We start from the raw sequence: 25,865 nt of genomic DNA, 5'->3' as shown, positions 1-25,865 counted from the left end.
TGGTTCCAAGCACTATGGGACTCAACATCTGAGGTCATCAGCCCCCTAGACTTAAAACTACTTAAGCCTAACTTACCTAAAGACATCACACACATCCATGCCCCACGCAGGACTCGAACCTGCGACCGTAGCAGCAGCGCGGTTCCGGACTGGAGCGCCTAGAACCGCTCAGCCACAGCGGCCGGCAGGTATTTTCATTCCGCTGTGAAAATATCACTCCTGATATGCGACGCTTAAAATTATTTTTCGCTTTAGAGCACTATGACATTAAAAAGAATACATCTAGAGACAGATTGTGTCAACATGGTCCAGCGTGTAGTAAGCCGCTCTGATAACGATCAGTCTCTTTTATTACACAGTCATATCGTTCGAAACCATAGAAAACAGCCGAAATGTTTCAGCCATTAAAATGTAAAAACTGCTTTTAGAAATATTATCGTAATTTCAAAATGTAACTGTGGTCTTTCCACAGTATGCCATCCTTCAAACAAATAAAAGATGAACATATTCTTAGTCGAGAAGTATCCAAGCACACAACTCGCCGGTAACGAACCCCGCGTCATTGGCCTCATTCCTACACCTAGCAACGGAATAGCTGTCAATCGTAAACATCGTTACCGACAGCACAGGCTGTCCAATCGATCACCGGACACCTGTCGGGTGACGGCGCCAACGACTCTCGCTGGCGAGTGTCATTCCCTTTAAGCTGCTTACGATACGTTCCTACGATGAATAGCAGCGCTTATCGGACTTTATGAATCACTGAACATTAGAAGCGCGATCTATCTTCCAGGGAGATTATTATAGAACGAGTCTAACGCCGAGATTACTTAACACGTTGCAGGTGAAAATGAAGTGAGTTTCTCCACTCAAGGATAGTCTTTGCCTGGTTAGCTGGATATGGTTTAACAGGTGTTTAGTGCTTCCATTCCTGTGCCTGCTAATAATGGGGATAGCCGTAACACGAATGTTTAATCTCAAAATGTGGAAACTCATTGATCATGCCTGTTATGATATGTGCAGTTGATAAAGACAAACCTAACCGTCTCTTATACGAAAGTAATGTTTTGGGGATATGTGAATTACATTTATTCGTAGTGTTTACGGTAGAGTCCACACAGTCTCGCACACAGAGGCTCTCGTAGCGCACTAATTCTTTTCTTCTTGCCTTAGAAGCAGTTCCTTCTTTTTACGATGTTACCCTCTTTTGGTATCAACTCCGAAATCTGAAGCGTTGCTGATATTTAGGTCATTAGAGCAAAATGGTAATTTACCAGCTTGACATGGAGAAAGTGATGATAACATCGAAATTTAATTTTTACTGTGTCGGTACGTGTTATAGCGTAAATTATGTACCTATTGGTCTGTATGACACTTTTTTCTTCTTCTTTCTTCAAGTGATAACCATTTGCCCATTGCATCCTCTTGTTCAGTGCATCTATTGTCTGATGTAATTTCTGTTTGATATCTTCACCTCACTTGATCTAGCTATTGATCTATTTCCTATTGGCCGATAATTTATTATTATTTTGAGCATCCTATTTTCATTCATTCTTGTTTCGTGGTTCTCATTTCATTTCTATGTTGCTTGATCTGTTAATTTATGCCTTTAAGTCATTACGAGTTGAGTTGCATGTCTTCCGATAAGATGAAGATACTTAATGATGTGCCGTCACAAAATTCGCTGTCTTACATGCTTTATCGCCAAGATACATTCTTCCAAAATTGAAGAAGGTTTATAAAGAGCGTACTCCTCCATTTCCAAAAGTTACCAAATAGCGAATGAATTCAAAAGGGACCTACTTCTCTTCAAGGATGTCCCGAAACTGAATACACTTTAGAAAACATCGAGAGATACACTATGATCAAAAGTATCCGGACAATTCCAAAAGCATATGTTTTTCATACTAGGTGCATTGTGCTGCCGGCACCTACTGCCAGATACTCCATATCAGCGACCTCAGTAGTCATTAAGCATCGTGAGAGCAGAATGGGGCGCTCTGCGGAACTCACGGACTTCGAACGTGGTATGGTGATTGCGTGTCACTTGTGTCATACGTCTGTACGCGAGATTTCCACACTCCTAAACATCCCTATTTCCACTGTTTCCGATGTGATAGCGAAGTGGAAACGTGAAGGGACACGTACAGCACAAAAGCGTACAGGCCGACCTCGTCTGTTGACTGACAGAGACCGCCGACAGTTGAAGAGGGGCGTAATATGTGAAAGGCAGACATCTATCCAGAGCATCACACAGGAATTCCAGACTGCATCAGGATCCACTGCAAGTACTATGACAGTTAGGCGGGAGGTGAGAAAACTCGGACTTCATGGTCGAGCGGCTGCTCATAAGCCACACATCACGACGGTAAATGCCAAACGACGCATCGCTCGGTGCAAGGAGCGTAAACATTGGACGATTGAGCAGTGGAAAAACGTTGTGTGGAGTGACGAATCACGGTACACAATGTGATGGTCCGACGGCAGGGTGTGGGAATGGCGAATGCCTGGTGAACGTCATCTGCCAGCGTGTGTAGTGCCAACAGTATAATTCGGAGGCAGTGGTGTTATGGTGTGGTCGTGTTTTTCATGGAGGGGGCTTGCACCCCTTGTTGTTTTGCGTGGCACTATCACAGCACAGGCCTACACTGATGTTTTAAGCACCTTCTTGCTTCCCACTGTTGAAGAGCAATTCTGGGATGGCGATTGGATCTTTCGACACCATCGAGCACCTATTCATAATACACGGCCTGTGGCGGAATAGTTACACGACAGTAACATCCCTGTAATCGACTGGCCTGTACAGAGTTCTGACCTGAATCCTATAGAACATCTTTGGGATGTTTTCGAACGCCGACTTCGTGCCAGGCCTCACCGACCGACATCGATACCTCTCTTCAGTGTAGCACCCTCTGAAGAATGGGCTGCCATTCCCCGAGAAACCTTCCAGCATCTGATTGAACGTACGCCTGCGAGAGTGGAAGATGTCATCAAGTCTAAGGGCGGGTCAACACCATATTGAGTTCCTGAATTACCGATGGAGGGCGCCACGAACTTGTAATTCTTTTTCAGCCAAGTGTTCGGATACTTTTCATCACACAGTGTAGCACAATATGATATAGATGGCTGGGGATTAAGTATGTATGAAATAACTGATGCCATATTTGTATCGAAAAAGAGTTCTATTTGAATAATTAACTGTAAGAAACTTACGTGAAAATTGGGTATTTCACTTGCTGAATGCTGACCAAAATCACGCCCGAAAACAAATTTCTCAATTATATTTATTTCGGTTTGAAAAGAATCGAACAGATTTTTGGTGCTGATTTAATACAGTGAATGACTGATCTTCGAGGCTCAATTCAAAGCGCGAATTCATCGTTCAGGACAATGAGATTCCCGATCGAAGACTTGCCTACAGACGCCCCTGACAATGGTGGGATACCAACTTGACGGTCGCCCGCCATACCGGGCGACAGTCAGGAGTGATGGTCTGGGGTGAAACTTCTTTGTCCGTGTCACCCTTACAACACAGCGGTAAGTCGACAATATCGTATCCCCCCCCCCCCTTCCTTCTTGGTGCCCTTCATAGCAAGCCATTCTGGACTAATAATTCAGCAAGATTGATACCGGTATTACCACGGCGTATCATAAAACGCCCAAAAGATTGAGTGGAAGGACTGGACCTTAGGGCAGGGGAAAATCCACCTTTTATTGTTCACAATATTTGTTGAAGTCAATTAACAGAAATAACAATTATCATGAACTTCAAGTGAGAGAACATTTGTACATGAAGCTCATCAGTTGGCTTTAAATATTAAGTATAACAACTTTTCAAATGAGAAAGATAATACTTTTTTATAAAAAATAGAACACACTGAACGCCCAAAGAGCTACTGTAAGTTCACTTACAGACAGTTTTAAAACCTTGCCCAAACATATTCGTTTTAAAAAAAGGGGTAACCTTACTCATGAACTATGAATAACTACATTTTGAATTAACAAATCAATGAAGAAATAACATTTATAATAGTACTCCCAGTGAAAGAACATTTCATTTATACATGAAGCCTGCCAGTTGGCCTTAATTACCAATGAATGTATAACAACTTTTCAAATGAGAAGGGTGATACCTTTTTTATAAAAAAAATAGAAAACACTGCACACCCAAAGGGCTAGCGTTAAGTGCACGGCCAAGTGCGGGCATGAACGTCCTGCGGAGCAGCCAATACTGGCCACACCTGGTTGTGCCGCTCGCGTCCGGTTTATCGGGCCGACCGAGGGCGCGAAGTACAGTAGGTGGGTCCGACTTCACTTCCCGGGTGCCCCTCCCCCTAAACGGTTAACTCAGAGGGCTGTCATTGGATGCATCTGGGCCTTACGGGACGTTCAATTCTGTCAGATGCAAGAACAACTCGTTTTTTAAGCGCGTCGTTGGGGAGTGGAGTCGTAGAGGTGGTTTGATGAACGCTCTGCCAGGCACTTAATTGTGGATTGCAGAGTAATCATGTAGATGTAGATGCTTCACTTTTTTTGTCAGGAAGTGTAGACGGCGATTATGTGGTTGGTGCTACGAGGTGGGTATGTTGCAGATCACCTGAGATGTGCTTCCAGTAGTTCTGTGATGGTAGGGAAAGGGGATGGTGTGGTCGCCATGTCCTAGTTTGGTACCTTTACAGTATGTAATCATCAGTGAGGGTCTTCATGTCGATACACCGTACCTGAATAAAGAAGTAGACTCTCATCCTCGGAACGAGATCATCATGAAATCTATAGCAGTGATGGCGCTTAACGCTGACACAACCGGTTTTCCGTTAAATCTTTTTTGACTCCAGTTTAACGTGATTGTTAAAACCTTTCAAAGTAACCGGTGTCTCAGATTATCGACTTTCGCTTTTTTATTGCTGTTATTTCCAGTAATAACGTAGACTTCGAACAAAGACTGAAAGTCTCTGATGAAGGTGAAAGAGTAGAATATCTAGATCGACATAGGGTTGAGGCTGTAGCAGAAATCTGTCTCAGTGTCTCCAGCAAAGATAGTTAAGATGAAGGAGATGTACGCAGCGACTGCCGGAGCGAAAAGTCACCGGCTGATGACTGTCATGCATACCTAAAGCTACCACAAAATTAAAGGTTCAATCATTATCCTAAATTTACAGCACGTCTATAATAAAGCAATATTTCAATTCAATGGAAATTTCACGAATAAACATTACACCTTTTCTAAAAAACAAGTGTTTTATTTAAAAACCAAAAATTTTAGCACAGCTGTTACAGAAAATTGATATGTCGGTTCTACATCTGTATGGCTACTCAGCAAATCACACTTAAGTGCCTCGCAGAGGGTTCATCGAACCACCTTCTGCGGCTGGTCCCGGCGGAGGTTCGAGTCCTCCCTCGGGCATGGGTGTGTGTGTTTGTCCTTAGGATAATTTAGGTTAAGTAGTGTGTAAGCTTAGGGACTGATGACCTTAGCAGTTAAGTCCCATAAGATTTCACACACATCTGAACATTTCAACCACTTTCATAATAATTCTCTGTTATTGTACTCTAGAACAACGCGCGGAAAATATGATGACCTCTATCTTTCCATGCGAGCTCTGATTTCCCTTATTTTTTATGATGATTGTTTCTCCCTATGTAGGTCGGAATCAACAAAATATTTTCGCATTCGGTGGAGGAAGTCGGTGATTGAAATTTCGTGAGAAGACGCCCACCGCAACGAGAAACGCCTGTGTTTTAATGATGTCCTGGCCGTGCGGTTCTAGGCGCTGACCCGGAACCGCGGGACTGCTACGGTCGCAGGTTCGAATCCTGCCTCGGGCATGGATGTGTGTGATGTCCTAGGTTAGTTAGGTTTAAGTAGTTCTAAGTTCTAGGGGACTGATGACCTAAGATGTTAAGTCCCATAGTGCTCAGATCCATTTTTTTTAATGATGTCCACCCCAAATATTGCATCATGACCGTGACTCTCTCCTCAATTTCTCGATAACACAATACGTGGTGCCCTTCTCTGAACTTTGTCGGTGTATTCCGTTAGCCCTATCTGGTAACGATCCCACACCGCGCAGCAGTACTCCAAAACAGGACGGACAAGCGTAGTGTAGGCAATTTCTTTAATAGATCTGTTCATCTTCTAAGTGCTCTGCCAATAATGCAGTCCTTGGTTCGCCCTTCCCAAAACATTTTCTGTGCGTTCCTACCAATTTAAGTTGTCCGTAATTGTAATTCCTAGGTGTTTAGTTGAAATTACGACCTTTAGGGTTGATTGATTTACCATGTAACCGTAGTTCAACGGATTCGTTTTAGCACTCATGTGGATGACCTCACAGTTTTCATTATTTAGGGACAATTGCCAATTTTCGCACCACACAGATAACTTATCTAAATCGTTTTGCAATTTTCCAGTCTTTGGGTGCGGATCTTTCGTCGCGCGAGCGGTTGTGTATGATTGTTAGGTATGGAGCCATTGCATCAGCATACTCTGAAAGGAGTCTAGTTGGTATAGAATCTGGGCCGGAAGACTTTCTCTTATTGAGTGATCTGAGTTGCTTCACTACTCCGAGGATATCTACTTCTAACAACAGAAATTCCCCTTCGCCCCCCCCCTTTCAGATTTGCGGTAAAATGACCCAGTGGATAGCCCGTCAAAAGCTGAACACAGATCAAGCATGAAAACAAGAAGGTGTGTACTGAACTCTAAAAAAAGAAGCAAAATAGAAACAGTAAACGGTCCAGTCTCAAGATGTGCCACATCGAGCGACTCTCCATACTTACGGCGCCGTGGTTGTGTGGTCGCGGTGTTGGAGTGCGAAGTGGGAGACCCGGGTTCAAATCTCCCTCGTGTCCCGTTTCTTTTTCACAAATTTATGAACTGTCCGTTCGGTCGTTGATGTGTCGAATCTCCCTCTGTAGTCTTGGCAGTTGTCATACTATACACTGGTTACAGAATACGAGTCATGTGGAAAGAATATATTACTGTTGCAAATAAATGTGATGAACAGTGAGAGCAGGCGAGATGCCGCATAGACCTCTCACAAAAATGAAAACAGCAAATAAACGGGTGTGAACTATGTCACAACGAAAGAATTCAAAAGCCAAAACTTTGAAAACGTAGCGCAAGGAGCATAACGTGTGGTACCTGTGTAGAACAAATAGGGGGAACGTACATCTGAAGATCTCTTCGTTAGACGTCGTTGTTGCGAACGAACGTTACACGACGATACAGACACAAATCTGAATACAGCGAACAGGCATATAAGTGACAGGGCGGACATTTCATTATTTTGTGAAGAAAAGGTGGGGCACGAGGGAGATTGGAACCCCGATCTCCTGCTTCGCAGTCCAACACCGTGACTACCTTTTTTTTTTTTTAATTGATAGACCTCATTTTGTTCATTATTGGTCTTTGCATTTGTTCGGGACGTCCCATGACACCCGTTCAAGTTCATCATTGATCCATTCACTCAGTTTTTATTTTATTTTTATTACAGATGGCAGCTAACCCTCTGCCCGAAAACGCCGAACTACCGGCTCACGATGCCACAGTCATTCAAGGTCGCTCGATGTTGCACATGGTCATCTTGGACCTTCGCTGTTTCTATTTTGCTTCTTTTTTCCACAGCTGAGGACACCTTCTATCGGTTTGATGCTTGATCTGTATTCAGTTTTTGATTGGATATCCACTGGGCAATCTTACCACTAAATCTGAGGGGGTGTGATTGAGAGTGTCCCTTGTAAGGTATTCATGTTGGCAGCTGCTCTTGATTCGAATTCTGGAACATTTAGTTTGTCTCCTTTGGTGAAGGAGTTTCGAAACGTTATGTTTACTAATTCTGCTTTAGATTTTTCTTACCTGGTTATAAGCAAAAAATGCAAAAAGGTGTTGTAGCTGGGACAAAGAAACATCGAAAAACCGGTTATTTACGAGGGTTGCCCAGAAAGTAATGCACCACCTTTTTTTCCTTCAACAATTCTTTATTGAACATAATCAGAGTTACACACACGAAAGAATGGTGTTTCATCTACACACCATATTTTTGCACGTAATCTCCATCCCGTTCTATGGCCTTCCTCCAGGGAAACAAAGGCGTGTATGCCCTGTCACTACCAATCCATGTCCTGGTGGCGAAGCCAGTGCTTCACTGTGTGAATCACCTCCTCATCGTCCTCAAAATGTCTTCCATGAATGGCATCCTTTAATGGCCCAAACAAGTGGAAATCAGAGGGGGTTAGGTCAGGGCTGTAGGGTGGATGGGGTAAAACTGTCCAATCCTGTTTTGCAGTGTGTTAAACAGCCCTCAGACTTGTGTAGGGCCGTGCGTTATCGTGTTGCAGCAAAATATCTCCTGGGTTGCTGTGGCGCCGAAGTCGCCAGAAGCGCGTCTTGAGTTTTGTTAATGTGTTGACAAATGCTTCTGAATTAATGGTACCGCCTCTTGGCATCACATCAATGAGAATCATACCTTCACAGTCCCAGAACACGGTAATCATAACCTTACCGGCGGAAGCAGTTGCTTTGAATTTTTTCTTCTGTGGAATGCCGTCATTCCATCGACTGTCGTTTTGTTTCGGGATCAAAATGTGAACCCAGGTATCATCAACTATCACAATTCGGGACCAGAAGGCTTCAAAACATTGCATCAAATCGAGACATATTTTTTCTGTGCGATTTGTGATCCACCGTTAGACACCGCGAGACCCGCCTTGCACACACTTTTGAATATCCAAGAGTGCGAATAATTGGATCCACTCTCCCTATGCTGATTGACAGATTCAGCACGAACTGCCGAGTCGTAATGCGTCTGTCCTCACGAATGACATCAGCTCGCTGCAGTATGTCAGCTCGACAGCCGTGGATGGTCTCCCCGATCGCTGCAAGTAGTGGCTCTCCGATGAACCACCTTCTGATGACCTCACCCTCCGTTCCCAGCGACTAACTGTACTTCATACTTATATGAATATGGTGTCTGTTCTTTGGGACATGTCCGATAGAACAGACATCATATCCATATAAGCATATAGTTCTGGCAATATCGGCCATGACCTTCATCTTCTGTGCGGATGCACACATATTATCCGAACTCTTACGGGACTTGGTAAGAATGTCTTCCACGAGTAATGAGTATGTTGGGTAGGAACACTACGAATGTAGTGTGTGGACATACTGGGTGATCAAAATGTCAGTATACATTTGAAAACTTAATAAACCACGGAATATTGTAGATAGAGAGGTAAAAATTGACACACATGCTTGGAATGACATGGGGTTTTATTAGAACCAAAAAAAAAAATTGCTAGACGCGTGAAAGATCTCTTGCGCGCGTCGTTTGGTCATGATCGTGTGCTCAGCCGCCACTTTCGTCATTCTTGGCCTCCCAGGTCCCCAGACCTCATTCCGTGCGATTATTGGCTTTGGGGTGACTTGAAGTCGCAAGTGTATCGTGATCGACCGACATCTCTAGGGATGCTGAAAGACAACATCCGACGCCAATGCCTCACCATAACTCCGGACACGCTTAACAGTGCTGTTCACAACATTATTCCTCGACTACAGCTATTGTTGAGGAATGATGGTGGACATATTGAGCATTTCCTGTAAAGAACATGATCTTTGTTTTGTCTTACTTTGTTATGCTAATTATTGCTATTCTGATCAGATGAAGCGCCATCTGTCGGAAATTTTTTGAACTTTTGTATTTTTTTGGTTCTAATAAAACCCCATGTCATTCCAAGCATGTGTGTCAATTTGTACCTCTCTATCTACATTATACCGTGATTTATTCAGTTTTCAAATTTATACTGACTTTTTGATCACACGCGGTACAAGGCGAGAATGTGCGTCTCGCGGGAGGCGTGTGCGAGATAGTTCCTGCAGTCGCACTATCCTCTGTGCCCTCGGTAGCTCAGTTGGACCCCTCCGTAATAAAAAATCTGAGTGAATGGATCACCGCTGAACATGTACGGATGTCACGGGACGTCCGCCCCGAACAAATACAACGAACAATAACGATCAAAATGAGCTTAAAAATGGATAGAGCGTCTGCCATGTAAGCAGGAGGTCTCAGGTTCGAGCCCCGATCGGGGCACACTATTTCACCTGTCCCCGTTGATACATATCAACGCCCGTCAGCAGCTGAAGGTATTAAAATATAATTCTAATAACTGTACTTCTGTCGACAGCAGATGCTCCTTAGACTTCAGGTGACGTCAGATAATACACACGTAACGTTTCGCATTCGTAACGTTGCTTTCGGCTGGGGAACAAAAAAAAAAAATCGGTGCATTACTTTTTGGGCAATTCTCGTAGAACTAAAATATCGGTACTGTGTTTTAACCCGCAGGTTTTTCCCACCCCTAGTCTAGAGGCGTATTAGGCAGAATTACTGTGATGTCTACTGGATGTGACAGGGTTTTTTTTTTACGATGTGCTTATTTGAAACACGTAGGGTGAAAATTTAGCGGCGATTGTATCGCACGCGCGTGATCCTCGTTCCGCTGAGCGCCGAGCTGGCTGCGAGCACAGTGAGTGAGATTGCCGGGTGTGTTGCAGGCGGCACCGATGCCTGAACCGGCCGGTGACGGACGACGGGCCGCCGCTGGCGCTGGAGCCGGGCGCCGAGGTGCCCCGCGCGTCGCACCTGCACGCAGACTTCCCGGCCTACCCGCCGGGCGCCGCGCAGCGCCCGCGCCCCGTGCGCCTCCACACGCAGCTCGAGCTGCCCGACGGCTCCATCACCGCCGTCTCCTCCTACCGCCACGACTACGACGAGAAGCACGCCGAGAGGCAGCACAGGTAAGCCCCACCACTGCTCTGCTTTCTTCTGCCTACTGCAAACCTATCCTATGGCCGCGCGGGATAAGCCGAGCGGTCTAGGGCGCTGCAGTTATGGGCTGTGCGGCTGGTCCCGGCGGAGGTTCGAGTCCTCCCTCGGGCATGGGTGTATGTGTTTGTCCTTAGGATTGTGTTTGTCCTTAGGATAATTTAGGTTAAGTAGTGTGTAAGCTTAGGGACTGATGACCTCAGCAGTTAAGTCCCATAAGATTTCACACACATTTGAACCTCTCCCATGCCACACTTCTTTTATATTTACATTGCATTAGTCGTGCTCAATATAAAACACTTCCTAATCTAGACACATAGGAATTAAAGATGTTAGCTGCCCGTGGCCACTGATTTTTACCAAAGGGGCAAGCTGAAAATTTGTACCGGATCGGGATTGGATCCCAGCTCTCCTTCAGCGCAGATACACTCCGAGCTCGAACCCTTACGGAAACGGGCGAGATGGCGCGTGTAATACGTCAGTTAACGGAAGTTACAAACCTGTACCTATCATATAGACCTTTAACAATTTCCTTACCTTACTTTGTTATCTGTTCTACCTGACATTGTTTCGATCTTAAGGAAGTTCTAATCTCTATACATTTCTTAATTTTTTTTCGGATAAGAGCAACGTCAAAATTTACTACGGAAACGAACCTGATCATCCGCTAGTACTTCTTCGATTTTTTTTTCTTTCAGTTCCTCTGTGAACTATTCCAGTCAGCGAATAAAACGTGTAATCCATCATCCTCGTCATATAGTGGTCAGGCTCCTGCTCAATATCCGTGCCTTATTCAGTTGTGTGAGAGTACAGCTTTAACTGAAATCAAACGGTACATATCACGTTGCTTCGTTGAGTGTGGAGGCAATACTAATCTTTCTTCATCGTCCTGAATATCTCACTAGTAATTCTATTGCTATCAGAAAACAATTTTTTCACCTTAAATTTACAAATATTCTGAAAATCCATGTTCAGTATGGGACCACAGATTCTCTCTATACAAAATTTTCCTTTATCGAATTGCTACGGAATTTCTCTATTCATACAAGCTTCCACTGAGTTATCTGCTGTTTATTCTGCGCTTAATATGTCCCCATTTACAACTTCTTTATATATTTGTTCCTTATTTCTCGGAATTATATTTAAACAACTTCTCTACACTTATGACTTATTCATTTTCTTTTCGTTTTTCGCACTTCCAATTCGTTTATCTTACAAGTGCCGTTACTACTGGCAATATCCCTTCAAATTTTTCTCTAATTAATGACTGCATATATTTCTTCTGTTCTTTATAGAGTACTGGCGCTGTCCTTCCACATCGACATACTTTTTCGGTCCCCTATATATCTCTCCTTGTAACATGCGTCGTCCTCTACAGAACTGCCTTCTGTGCCTTTATGGAGATCTATACTTACAGGATCAAAGAACTTGAAGCATCCCATTATTTTGAATAGAATTTCTAAATATTCCTTTGATTTTTGTTCTGCTACTATTTGCATCTGCTTCTGGCTGTTCCTCAGTACCTGATAGATAAACCTACTACTCAAACATTCCTTTCTCTCTCTTCGTCAAGATATTGTCCAAATATTTCTATTACTCCATCGAACCTCGTTAACACACTTTCCCGTCATCTCTAAATAATATTACGAGGTTCTGTGCAATTTGGTGCTTTCTTTTTATCACACCGATGTTAGGCTGATTGAGATAACATGGTTAAAACTAAGGTTTCGTTCTAGAAATTAGCGAGATTTCATTCTCCACCCAGGTATCGTAATGAGGTTTCTGCAATATACAAAAATCTAAGGTCATTGTTGATAGCCGTTATTATTCTTGTTCAAATAGGTTATTGCCCCGTCTCTAACGGCGTTGTGGCGAAAAGGCTGCTAGCGTTAATGTTTTATTCAGTCTGACCACTTCATTTGTTTATTGTTCCTAATTTTTTTTTTCAAATTTTCTCTCTCATACACCTGCTACGTAATACATCTGTGTATAGGAATATTTCTAACTGACACCTATCACGAAAAGAGAGTATTTTTTCCTTTTATTTGATCTTTTAGGTCCGACTTTCTCTTTCCTAAATCAAAGCCCAGCAGTGCTTTCATGTCATACATTGACCCTCCTCTGCTGCTGCTCTTCTTATCACAGTGAAAGTCAGTTCGTGGAGTATTTATGTATCTCACAATTTTTGCATATATTATATCTCGTAATGTCACTCCTAGCGTTGTTTTGGTTCACGGTCTCCATTTTATCTATTACCTGCCAGCTCTGACGGGCTGATTTTAGCATTCTGTAAAGAGTTTGCTTCCTCAATAACTTTCCACTCTCCCAGTACGCCCTGCTGTCTTGCCTCACAATTCTCGCAAATTGCATAAATTTCCTTCAATGGCCATATGTTTGATTTGCTGGAATAACTTCTTCCCATTCGTATTTCATTCACATGTCATTTCGATTCTTTATCCCACTGCTTACGAATGAAGTTTACTTATTTTCTTCATTTAACAATTTTCTTTTAACACCTTTCTCGGTGTGAATCTGCAGGTATCTGAAACGATTTTCTCCGCATAACCGAATATAATACGTCATGAACCAAACAATGTGCAAAACCTGTACTCGCACATAACGCCTCTAGAATTGCCATCACTAGAAATGGAACAAACAGAAACTACCATAAACGATAAAAGAAAAGTATCAAATCTGTTTTAATGAAGCGAAAATGGAGGCATTCGTAGCACAGCTGTGAGAATGGTATTATAAAGTCAATCAAAAATCCAGAAGCATGTTATTTATTAGCCTCTGTAAATTAAACTTCCAACTACAGTATATCACCATATGTTCACAATATTAATATTTCTTTGCGTGTTTGATTATGATTCTTAGCTGTATATGAGTAAGTGTCGAAACAATGTTGTTCGTAATAAAATAAGCGTTTGTGATGATTTCTCTATTTTGCCGTAACATCCATATGGTCTCTTTTTCAGGTACACATACGAGGACCACCTGCATCTCGATGGGCAGTTCGAAGGTCAAAGTCACCTTCACGAAGAGTTCCGCGCAGTGCGTGGTGAACGTGCTCCAGTTGTGAAGCATGGTGACCATTTGCGTCTGGAGGGAGAGTTTCAAGGTCAGAGCCATCTCAGAGAAGAGTTCAAACCCGTTCGTGGTGAGCGTGCTCCAGTGGTGAAACATGGTGACCATCTGCGTCTGGAGGGGGAGTTCCAAGGACAAAGTCATCTGCACGAAGAGTTCAAAGAAGTCCGTGGAGAACGCGCTGAAGTTGTGCGTCACTCTGACAACCTGAGGCTCGAAGGCGAATTCCAGGGACATAGCCACCTAAGGGAGGAGTTTCGTGAGGTTCGGGGCGAACGTGCTCCGGTAGTCAAGCATGGAGATCACCTTCGCCTCGAGGGAGACTTCCAGGGACAAAGCCATATCCACGAAGAGTTCAAGCAAGTTCGCGGGGAGCGAGCGGAGGTGGTGCGTAGAACTGACAACCTAAGACTCGAAGGCGACTTCCAGGGACAGAGCCACATAAGGGAAGACTTCCGCGAGGTGAGAGGCGAAAGAGCAGATGTCGTCCGCCACTCTGACAACCTGAGGCTAGAAGGAGAATTCCAAGGCCAGAGCCATCTACGTGAGGAGTACACAGTTACAAAAGGAGAAAGGGCTCTTGTCAGAAAGCCTGAGGACAACCTGCGTCCTGAAGGCGAATTTAGTCCGGAGAAGAGAGACGACTATGGGGCAACTAGAGGAGAAAGGGCTCCAGTAAAGAAACCACAAGACAATCTAAGACCTGAGGGAGACTTTGCCAAACGTGAGCCTGTACAAGTTGGACCTGGAGATAGAGCTCCAATAAAGAAACCACAGGACAATCTGAGACCTGAGGGCGACTTTGCCAAACGTGAACCTGTTCAAGTTGGACCTGGTGACAGAGCTGCAATAAAGAAACCACAAGACAACCTGAAACCAGAGGGAGAGTTTGCCAAACGCGAACCTGTACAAGTTGGACCTGGAGACCGAGCTCCAATAAAGAAGCCACAAGATAATCTGAAACCAGAGGGAGAGTTTGCCAAACGTGAACCTGTACAAGTTGGACCTGGAGACAGGGCACCAATTAAGAAACCACAGGACAATCTGAAACCAGAGGGAGAGTTTGCCAAACGCGAACCAGCACAAGTTGGGCCTGGAGACCGAGCTCCAATAAAGAAGCCACAAGATAATCTGAGACCTGAGGGAGACTTTGCCAAACGTGAACCTGTTCAAGTTGGACCTGGAGACCGAGCTCCAATAAAGAAGCCACAAGATAATCTGAAACCAGAGGGAGAGTTTGCCAAACGTGAACCTGTACAAGTTGGACCTGGAGACAGGGCACCAATTAAGAAACCACAGGACAATCTGAAACCAGAAGGAGAATTTGCCAAACGTGAACCTGTACAAGTTGGACCAGGAGAAAGGGCTCCAGTCAAGAAACCTCAAGACAATCTAAGACCAGAGGGTGAATTTGCGAAACGAGAGCCCTCTGACGTAAGGCCAGGAGAACGTGCTGACGTAGTTAAGCACCCAGATAACCTAAAACTTGAAGGTGATTTCGACAGGCCTGATGGAGTGCTGTACAGGCCAGGAGACAGAGCTCCCATCGTTAAACATCCGGATAACCTGCGACTGGAAGGAGACTTCGACCGTCCAGAAAAAGCGAAATTCGGTCCTGGAGAAAGGGCTGACGTAAAACGGCCTCAAGACAATTTAAGACCTGAGGGTGAATTCACGGGTAGGAAAAGAGACGATTATACTCCGACTAAAGGAGATAGGATGCCAGTCAAAAAGCCAGAAGACAACCTAAAGCCAGAGGGTGACTTCACTGGTACAAAACGAGACGATTACACACCAACTAAGGGAGAAAGGATGCCTGTCAAAAAGCCAGAAGACAATCTAAAGCCAGAGGGTGAATTTCTAGGAAGAAAGAGGGACGAATTCAGTCCAACTAAAGGAGAGAGAGCACCTGTGAAAAAACCACAAGATAACCTGAAACCAGAAGGCGATTTTACTGGAAAGAAACGTGACGACTTCACAGCGACAAAAGGCGAAAGGGCGCCTACTAAGAAACCGGAGGATAACTTAAAACCTGAAGGTGATTTTGTAGGTGAGAGAAGAAATGAATACACAGTGGTTAAAGGTGACCGAGCTGTGGTGCGTAAGCCGTCGGATAATTTGAAACCTGAAGGTGAATTCACAGTGGAAAGACGGAACGAGTACACCGCTGTGAGGGGCGAACGAGCTGAAGTGCGCCGACATGAGGACCACTTGAAGATGGAGGGGGAGTTTATCGGCCAGACCACTTTACACGAAGAGTTCCAGGTCGTTCGTGGAGAAAGAGCCGAAGTAAAACGTCATGAAGACCATCTCAGAACGGAAGGTGATTTTACATGTAAGTAAAACATTGAACTAATTTTTTTTATGAAAAGCGAAGAGGCCAACTTGATTTAAACACCTCCTGGAGGTGTCGTGATCTACCGATCTGCCATTATGATTAAGTCTTGTATAACTTAGCTTAATTGCCCCTTGGAGACTGTGCGGTGGACTGTCAATGGATCTCAGACACTTCCTTGTCTGTAGTTTGCTGAATCCTGACAAAAAGCATTAATTTTGAAAGAAGAAAGACAAGAACACAAGCACCGTGAAGGAAATCGATCATGACTACTTCCTTTTCGTCTTCTCTGGTTGTGAAATATTATACTTTACACGTGTTTCTAAATTATAATCTTTTCCACATTTTCATTATTGTACCTGGTCAGTTTCTTCTAAATGTAATGTAATAGTTACCGTACTACAGTCAGAATACATATTTCTATTGGTCCGATATTCGATTCTTCTGCTTGTTTTTGTTGTTGTGTTGTTCTTCAGTTCGAAGACTGTTTTGATGCGGCTCACAGAACTAATTCATCCTGTGTATATTTCTTCATCTCAGCATCGCTATTGAAACCCACATCCATTTGGACCTGCCTACTGTAGCCAAGCTTTGGTCTCCGTCTACAATATTTATCCCCCCTCCCCTTCCTTGCGTCACCAACTGACGATTCCTTGATATCCCAGGATGTGTCCCATCAACCAAGCCCTTCTTTTACGATGTTGCAGTGCCTGTGTTATTCTGATGACGATGCAAAGTTCCTTTGGACATGGATACACGCCGCGTAAGCGACTTTCAAGTACGACGTCTGACCTGTACGGGGAATATACATAATGGGTTTACGAGTACAGGTCGTAGACGCATGGTTGGCGACATTTGGAAGTTTGGGTAGGACCGTGAATCGTGCACGGATAGCCAAATGGTACGCCGTTACGGTAGCTCAGCGTGTTCGGTCAGAGAGTTAGTTGCCCGCTGTAATAATAATAAAAAAAACTGAGTTAATGGATCAACGATGAACTTGAACAAGCGTCATGGGACGTCCGCCCCGAACAAACGAAACAAACAATAACGAACAAAATGAGATAAAAAAGTGGTAATGCGACTGCTCGCGGTAAGTGGGAAATCCGGGTTCGAGTCCCGGTCTGGCACAAATTTTCACTGTCGTCATTCTGTTCTACAGCTGATGGTAGTCATTCGGAATTGCGAATTCATTTGAAGGCTTTCTTTTGGTCGGGTTGTACAGTAAACTTCTTTTCTGCCTTTCTACACATTTTCATTAGTCATCTGATGTACCTACCTCATCTTCATCAATCCTCTACAATAGCACATTTCGAAAGCTTTTATTATTTTCTTACTGTCTTGTCTGTCGTCCTTGTTTCATTTCCGGATAAGACTACATTCCAGTCGAGAACTTTCAGAATAGGCGTCCAAACACTTAAATTAATATTCAGTATTTAAAACTTCTCTTTTTCAGAAACGTTTCTTTTGCTATTACCAGTCTGCATCTTATACCCTCTTCACTTGGACCATATTGCTGCTCGAATAATTATACTCGTCTACTATTTTTCGTGTCCCATTTCTTAGTCTGCTTCCCTCAGCATCATCCGGCGTAATTCAAGTACAGTTCATTATCTTAGTTTTACTTTTGTTGAAGTTTATCACATAACCTCTTTTAAACACACTACCATTCCGTTTAATTGATCTTTCAAGTCTCCGAAAGATTACAATATTATCAGCAAATTATAGATTTTGTATTTCTTCTTCCTGAACTTCACTTCATTTTCCAAATTTCTCTATATTTTCCTTTACTGCTTGCTCCAAGTACGGATTGAGTAACATAAGGAATAGACTGCAACTCTGTCATATTCGCTGCTGCATTACTGCTAACCTTTCATGTTCTTCGACTCTGATTACGACAACCTGGTTTCTGTGCTAGTTGCACATAACCTTTGCCTCCCTGTATTTTGTCCATGTTTACCCCAGAATCTCAAAATATCGTATTTCCGTAAATATTTTTCTAAATCTACAAATTTTATAAATGTAGGTTTGCATTTGTTTTAACCCCTCCTCTGAAATAAGTCTTAGAGTCAGTACTGCCTTGCATGTTCTTCCATTTCACCTAAACTCAAACTGCTCTTCCCCGAGATCTGCTTCTGCCAGTAGACATTACCTGTAGCCAATTCGTATTAGTAGGCTTTCTGGCATTCTGTACTTGGGGACTGATAATCGTTCTCCCTAGCACTGCGTGATGCTTCGGGGTATTACGGAATTAAGTTCTGACATGAGCGTTATTACACATATTTATGTAGATCACAAAGTAATACAATTTCAGTTAAATAACTGTATATTATTGGTCCCCACAGGCGCAGATGCAACCTCTACACCAAAATTTGTTTGTAGCTAATGTCATTCTCAATGCAGTTGAAAATCTTTGCTTGTGATTTGTTTTTGTAGCTTTCGTGTGCTTCTTCTGTAAGTTTCTTTTAATCAGTTATCGGCGAAAGTATCCTCAGAGCTGTTCCGATGTAGGGCCCGTCTGTAACGGCCGAATTACCTCCACGACATAAGTTAGCCATCCATTAATTGCTTACCGTCTCCGAAATGACGGAGTGCACTGATACAACTACCGCATTCACAATTTTTATTAAAGACTAGAACTGTTTATTTACTTCGATCCCACAAACTTCACAATTTGTCAAAATTGCGTTCGAACTTAATGCTCTATTTCCATGTTAGTGTAGGTAATGATGAAACTTCGTGACAGATTAAAACAGTGTGCGTATATGAGGAGAGTAATATGTTTGCCGACTTTTCCTGGAACGTATGCCCTGAAGAGTTTCAGCAGTAAATAGTAAACGTGATGCACGACTCTCTTGTAGCGAGCGCGAATGCAATTTGTTGCACATCTCCGTAACGCTCTGGCGCCGATTAGACGCTCCTGTGAAGAAATACACAGCACGTTGTTGGATCTTCTCTGTCTCTTCTGTTAACCTAACTTGGTACAGGTTCTCTGCTGATGAGTAATACTCAAGAATATGTCTTACATGTGTTTCGTAAATCATTTCTTTCGTGGACGAAAGTCCCTGAACATTTATGCACAATACGCCACATTTATTTACATTCGCGTTACACTGCCCGTCCTTGCACCAGTCTTGACTCTCTGAAAGTCTTTCTCCATTTCTCTACATCCTTTTGGCGTTGTGATTAACAGTAACGACCCCGTCATACTTCCTTGGGGTACTCTTCAGATTGCCCTTGCATCTGTTGATTTTGTCCCGTCAGAACAACGTGTTTGTTAACTTCCATCTACATGAAAGTCCTGAATCTAATTGCAAACCTGGTGCCATAGTAACGTGGGTGCTGTTGCCTACGGCGCTGAGACTCCCATAGACGAATAGAGCGAGCTGAGTTTAGCGAGAAATCGGTTGGCGGAATCCATGTCGATTTTTGTGGTTGAAATCTTCGCTCTCAAAAAACGAGGTAATACGTGACCATAAAACATGCTCCTTGACTCCACAAAATACTGACGCCAGCGAGAGAGATCCTAAATTACGAGCATTATAGTTTTCGGTGATTGAAGATATGCAGCAACAGTAAACTGAAACACAAATTGGTGTCAGAACCAAATACACATGTTCATGATGGAAGCAGGGGATGATCATGGCGTTCACGATCTCTTCCCTCACATTTTACGATAGGGATTTATATATTTACATATTTTAATTTCCTAGCGTCAAACTGTGACACCCCCCGCAATCCCGCCAAGAACCGAACCCTACATCCGCGCATGATTAATTGAAGTACAGTTCTACTGAACTCGCCGCTCTTTTCACAAATGTGAGATCGACTGCGACCACACGATGTCTTATAGATAGATTGCTTCACATGAAAACTGCTTCGAAAACTAAAATCTACAATTCTGTGTCAAAGTTGATCCTGATGTAACAGAAATCACTTTCAACCCCACTACATGAAACTGCTTGAAATTATACATCCCTTGGGATGTCGATCTTTTTACTTGTGTTTACTTATCAGCTTTCTTTGTGTAGCTCAAGTTTTTTACTTGGTTTTTCTTTTCGAAATTATCCCCAGCTTTCCTAACATATACTGAAAGTCAGAACCACCTCGTACCCGCAGTGACATAATAGGTTTTGTGGGGGATAGCTTTCAACAACTAATCCTGCAAAGCCTTATAAGAGAGCATTGCCCATCTCAATTCTGACATTTTTTTAGAAAATTCTTTTGAGGTAGCTGATGTACTTCAATCGAAGCACGAAATCACAATACTGTACCTCGATTATGACAGCTAGTTTTACATAACATTCGATTTTTTCATTACTGTTAACTAATTGCAACAATGGTAAACATACATCGGTAATGATCGTAATACCTTTCCTACACAAAATCCAATTTCATTTTCGTAATCCTTTGATCAAATGGAATCGTTTGATATACACTCTACGATAATAAATAAATATAAATAAAAAAGGCGACGTACCACGAAAGAGACGGAAATCGGTAGTAGATGTGCTGTACAGACAAACAGATGATTACAATTGGATGATTTATTCAAGAGAAAGACCTTCTCAAATTGAGCTAGCCAATAACACGTTGGTCCAACTCTGGCCCTTATGCAAGGAGTTATTCAGGTTGTCATTGATCGATAGAGTTGTTGGATGTCCTCATGAAGGATATCGTGCCCAATTCTGTATGACTGGCGCGTTAGACACTCAATATCTCGATCTGGTTGGAGGGCGCTACCCATAAAGCTCCAGACGTTCTCAGTGGGGAAGAGATCCGACTACCTTTGCTGGTCAAAGTAAGCTTTGGCAAGCACGAAGACAAGCAGTAGAGCCCTGAAACACGTCCTTTCTCAAAAGCTGACATATGCGTATATTATTCTCGCTCTTGTCTGCGAGGCATAGTTACTGCCCAGCTGAGTACACGGAATGAAATTCGCAAAGACCTTATGCTGGTATCGACGTGTCTCCTGTTTATTATCCTTGCCAGCTGCCCGTCGAAATTACGCTGCAGCGTCACACATTCATTCATGGGCCGCCAAAGATTACAATTTTCCATTTTCCGTCGATATCTACATGAATGTCAATTTGTGACCAATTTACATAACTCTTTTGTGGTGCGTCTTCTTTTCATCTTAAAGGGTACATCACAGTAACATTCTATTTGGAATTGTTGTAGTGCTTTTTGTGTTTCCATGTCATCGCCCCTTCTACCCACTCACTCAGCCCCCACTCCCCGCTCTGTTTTCCCCGGTTCACTTCGCTCAGTCAGTATATTATGAACTTGATTTTCCTGCGAACGTAACGACAGTTTGTGAGGGATTTTGTGATAAGTTCCTTTGGGACCAAACTGCTGAGGTCATCGGTCCCTAGGCTTACACACTACTTAATCCAACTGAAACTGACTTACGCAAAGGACAATAAACACAGCCATGCCCGAGGGAGGACTCGAACCTCCGACGGGGGGAGCCGCGCGAACCATGGCAAGGCGCTGTAGACCACGCGGCTGTGGGGATCCGAATGTCAATTGGATGTACTGCATCATCCATGTAATTGACGAGCAGGATACCTTAAAATTATATGAATCTTAATTTGAACTGTAAGATAGGTCGTAATTTTGACGTAAGGCTTTTTGATGCCACGGGAATGACTTCACAAGCCACCATAATAAGAGAGGGAGTCCCAACTGAAGACTTACAGATGTTTGGACATATTTAATATTGAGTCAGTTAGGCCTCCGATTCCGATTTTTCGATTTTACGGAATAATATCTTGGCAACACCGACGAATCCAGGTCCAAAATATCTTTTTTGTGTGGTGTTCAGTCTGAAGACGTGTTTTATGCACCTATCCATGCTACTCTGTCCTGTGTGGTAGCCTTTACAACTCCGAATAACTACTGAACCCAAATCCATTTCGACCTGCTTAACAGCACTCGTCTCTTTGTCTCCCACTGCAATTTTTGTCTCCAACACTTCACCTCTAGTAGTAAATTGACGATTACCAGATGGCTCAGATTGTGTCGTATCAACCGATCCTTTCTTTTCGTCAAGCTAAGACACAGATTTCTTTTGTCCCCAATCATACTCAGTACCTCCTCATTAAATACACGATCCACCCGTCTAATATTCAGCACTCTTCTGTATTACCACATTTCAAAAGCTTGTATTTTCTTCTTGGCTAAACTGTTTATCGTCCACTTTCAATTTCATACATGGACAAATGTATCCTGGCAAATACCTTCAGAAAAGACTTCCTAACACTTACAAATGTCTCGTCTTCAGAAACTCATTTCTTGCCATTGCCAGTCTACGTTTTATATGCTTTCTACTCGGCCATCATCAGTTATTTTATTGACCAGCTAGCAAAAATCATCTACTAATGTTGGTGTTCCACTTCCTAGTCCAGTTCCATCAGCACTGTCTGATTTAATTCGACGACATTCCATCAGACATGTTTCCGCTTTGTTAACCCTCATCTTATACCCTCCTTTCAAGGCACTGTCCATTCAAATCCTTTGTTGTCTCTTGACAGAATTACAATGTCATCGGCAAACCTCTAAGTTTTTAATTTTTCTCTCTGAACTTAAATTCCTTGTCCAGATTTTTCTTTGACTCATTGTAGAGGTAGAATAACATTCGGATAGGATACAACCCTGTCTAACTACCTTCTCGAGCACTGCTTCCCTCTAATGCCCTTCGACTCTTATAATTGTCATTATTTATAAAACTTAAAAAAGATTAAAAACATCTCCGTCAAAAAATGAAGCTGTGGACTTACAACCCTGGACAATCAACGAATACAGGCAAGTCCACGAGTGTTGTGGATCTGAGAATCCTCGGATGGGGGCACACTTTCTGTAAAATAAACAATGAAATATTTCTAGATCCCTCTGTAATTAAGTATATACTACAAGGTTCATTCAATAATTAAAGAGACAAATCGGTCTGGGGAGAACCTGTTAGTAGGGCAAATATGGTACTTTTATGGCCTTAAGTTCGCATCACTGAAATGAGCCCTGATCAGCTGATGTGTCAACATTGTTTTGTTTACAACCTCAAAACTACATTTCAAGATGGCGAGTCCGCTTGAAACGTCTACATTATTTGAACAACGTTGTTATTCGTTTTTTACTTGCTGAAGGCGAGAAACCAGTGAATATATATTGTAGATCGTCTAAAGTTTATGGTGAATATTGTATGAATCGTGCAAATTGTTACAAGTGGGTAGAGCAGTTCAAAAATTGTCGCGACTCAGTGACTGACGAACACCGTTCTGGCCGACCAGTTTAGTTTCAGCTCCTTCACTTGGAAGTCGAATTGATGACATTATTCGTGCAGACCGCCATGTGACTCAGGAAATGATAAGGTTCAAGTTAAGAGTGGTACCGTTCATAAGATTATCTGTAACAAGCTGAAGTACCGCAAAACATGTGCAAGATGGGTCCCAAAGGAGTTGATGCGGATACACAAGGAAACAAGGTTGAGAGTGTGCATAGAACTAAAGGAACATTATGAAAGAGAATGTGAGCACTTCCTCAACAAAATTTTAACTTGTGATGGAACTTGGCTTCACCGTTGTGAGCCAGAATCAAAAAGACGAAGCATGGAGTGGAAGCACACCAACTCGCCTGTCAAGAAAAAATTCAAAACCCAATCATCAGCAGGAAAAGTCATGTTGACGTTGTTTTGGGATGCTGAAGGTCCAATGTTTTGTGATTATCTTGAAGAGCAGTGTACAATGAACAGCCAATTCTACTTGGATTTGCTTTTAAACAAGGTGAAGCCTGCCATGAGAGAGAGACGTCGTGGATCTCGGAGGAAATGTGTGTTTCTCCAACAAGACAACACAGGTCCTCATATTGCTTAACTAACCCGTGAAACCATCGACAAAATGGGCTGGGAAGTACTGTCTCATCCCCCTTACAGCCCTGATTAAGCACTTCATGATTTCCATATGTTTGGTGCACTGAAGGAGGCATTACGTGGTAAGAGGCTACAGGACAACGAAGACGCGAAAAAGTTTGTGGGAAATTGGTTCAAACATCAAGATAAAGAGGTCCTTGCAGCCGGAATAAAACAGCTTGTAGCCCGTTGGAGCAAGTGCATAAATGTCGAAGGGGATTATGTTGAAAAGTAGAAAAAAATGGCTCTGAGCACCATGGGACTCAACTTCTGAGGTCATCAGTCCCCAAGAACTTAGAACTACTTAAACCTGACTAACCTAAGGACGTGACACACATGCATGCCCGAGGTAGGATTCGAACCTGCGACCATAGCGGTCACTCGGTTCCAGACTGTAGCGCCTAGAACCGCTCGGCCACACCGGCCGGCTAAAAAAATTGAAAAAGTACTCTGTTGTAAAAATACATGCTTTTTTTCACCAGACCAATTTGTATCTTTAATTATTGAATGACCCTCGTAGTTTTTGATAGGCCTACTTGAAGGTTTCCAGCAAGGCTAATCTGAGACTTAATTCTGACTCCGGATACACGCTGTTACAGCCGAGACTACGGCCCGCAGCGAATTCACTGGAGAACGTACGGAGCGACCGAGGCTCATCCGGCGCAACACGTGGACGAAACTGGAGGGCGAGATGATCACCGAGACGACGGCTCGCGCCGAGTACCAGCAGCACGACGTGGTCGAGAGGACGACGGCCGTGCGCAGGCGCAGTGACAACCTCACCGTTGGAGGAGGACAATTTGAGGTAGGCCTACTGTAGCGTTTCCTCTCTATCAAATAAATGCATGACGCACTATAACATGAACACACTAACCACGCAAGTTGAAGTTCGCGAAAGGTTGCAAGTAGAAGGCTACGTCGTACGAACTGCGAAGGTAGTGTCTAGCAGATTTAACCTGATTCTTCCCTACATCAGCAGGCAAAGACTTGCTCACCTCGTCACTTCTAAAGCTGTCTCGATGTTCCCACTGAATTTCTTCTCCGTAGGCCGTGACTCCTACCGTGCGCTCTATAGACGATGAATTTTGGAGTGGCTTTTAGGAATTCTGCTCCGATGTGTTACAATAAAGTCCGGATACATGGGATGCCACCTCATTTATTAATTCAAACCAAAATGAGGAATTTGCGTTTTCACTGTCAACGCAATCTAAGAGCCAGTCTTAAATCAATAATTAGACCGCGGAGTCTGATTATAGCCTTTCGAGCACCATTACATTCGCAAAACAGTGGACGGGATCTTTATTCCGTTCTAATCGTCAGACTAGTCAGCATAAAACTTCAAATCATGTTCTTAAGCGAGAATTAGCACACGCGGTTTATACGTATTCACTATCTAGATGGCAGTACTAGACCAGGTATAAATGTTTCCCAAGCCAAAGTTAAACTTTAACCCACTTTTAATTGAACGAAACAAGCGCTCGCAGTGCACACATGGTCATAGACCCGGTACTGGGCTGTCTAACTCTTTCCCATCTGGCCAGGCAGGCTGCCTTCGTGGGTGGTCAGTTAAGTCCGCCAAACATTCGTAACATAAAATGAATTGTGTTATTATACTTTGAAGGTCAGTTCTGAGTAATTGAAACTGTAGGTATATAGAAATCAGTGTAGATAAAATCTTTACCGTTGTCAGAAGAGTTTCTCAATAATTTATACATTA

The 25,865-nt window shown here is 43.2% G+C and overlaps 1 protein-coding gene across 1 annotated transcript in view; it reads left to right on the top strand.

The window, feature by feature from the left end:
• Positions 1–25,865, top strand: part of LOC126188555 (titin homolog) — a 277,467-nt gene that overhangs the window by 233,834 nt on the left and 17,768 nt on the right. Inside the window, exons 2-4 of the mRNA XM_049930155.1 lie at positions 10,553–10,795; positions 13,802–16,245; positions 24,748–24,953. Of these exons, the coding sequence (XP_049786112.1) occupies positions 10,553–10,795; positions 13,802–16,245; positions 24,748–24,953 (2,893 nt within the window). The remainder of the gene's footprint in view (positions 1–10,552; positions 10,796–13,801; positions 16,246–24,747; positions 24,954–25,865) is intronic.

The sequence above is a fragment of the Schistocerca cancellata genome, chromosome 5 (assembly GCF_023864275.1).
Source record: "Schistocerca cancellata isolate TAMUIC-IGC-003103 chromosome 5, iqSchCanc2.1, whole genome shotgun sequence".
NCBI lineage: Eukaryota > Metazoa > Arthropoda > Insecta > Orthoptera > Acrididae > Schistocerca > Schistocerca cancellata.
This window is presented reverse-complemented; position numbering and strand designations above follow the sequence as displayed.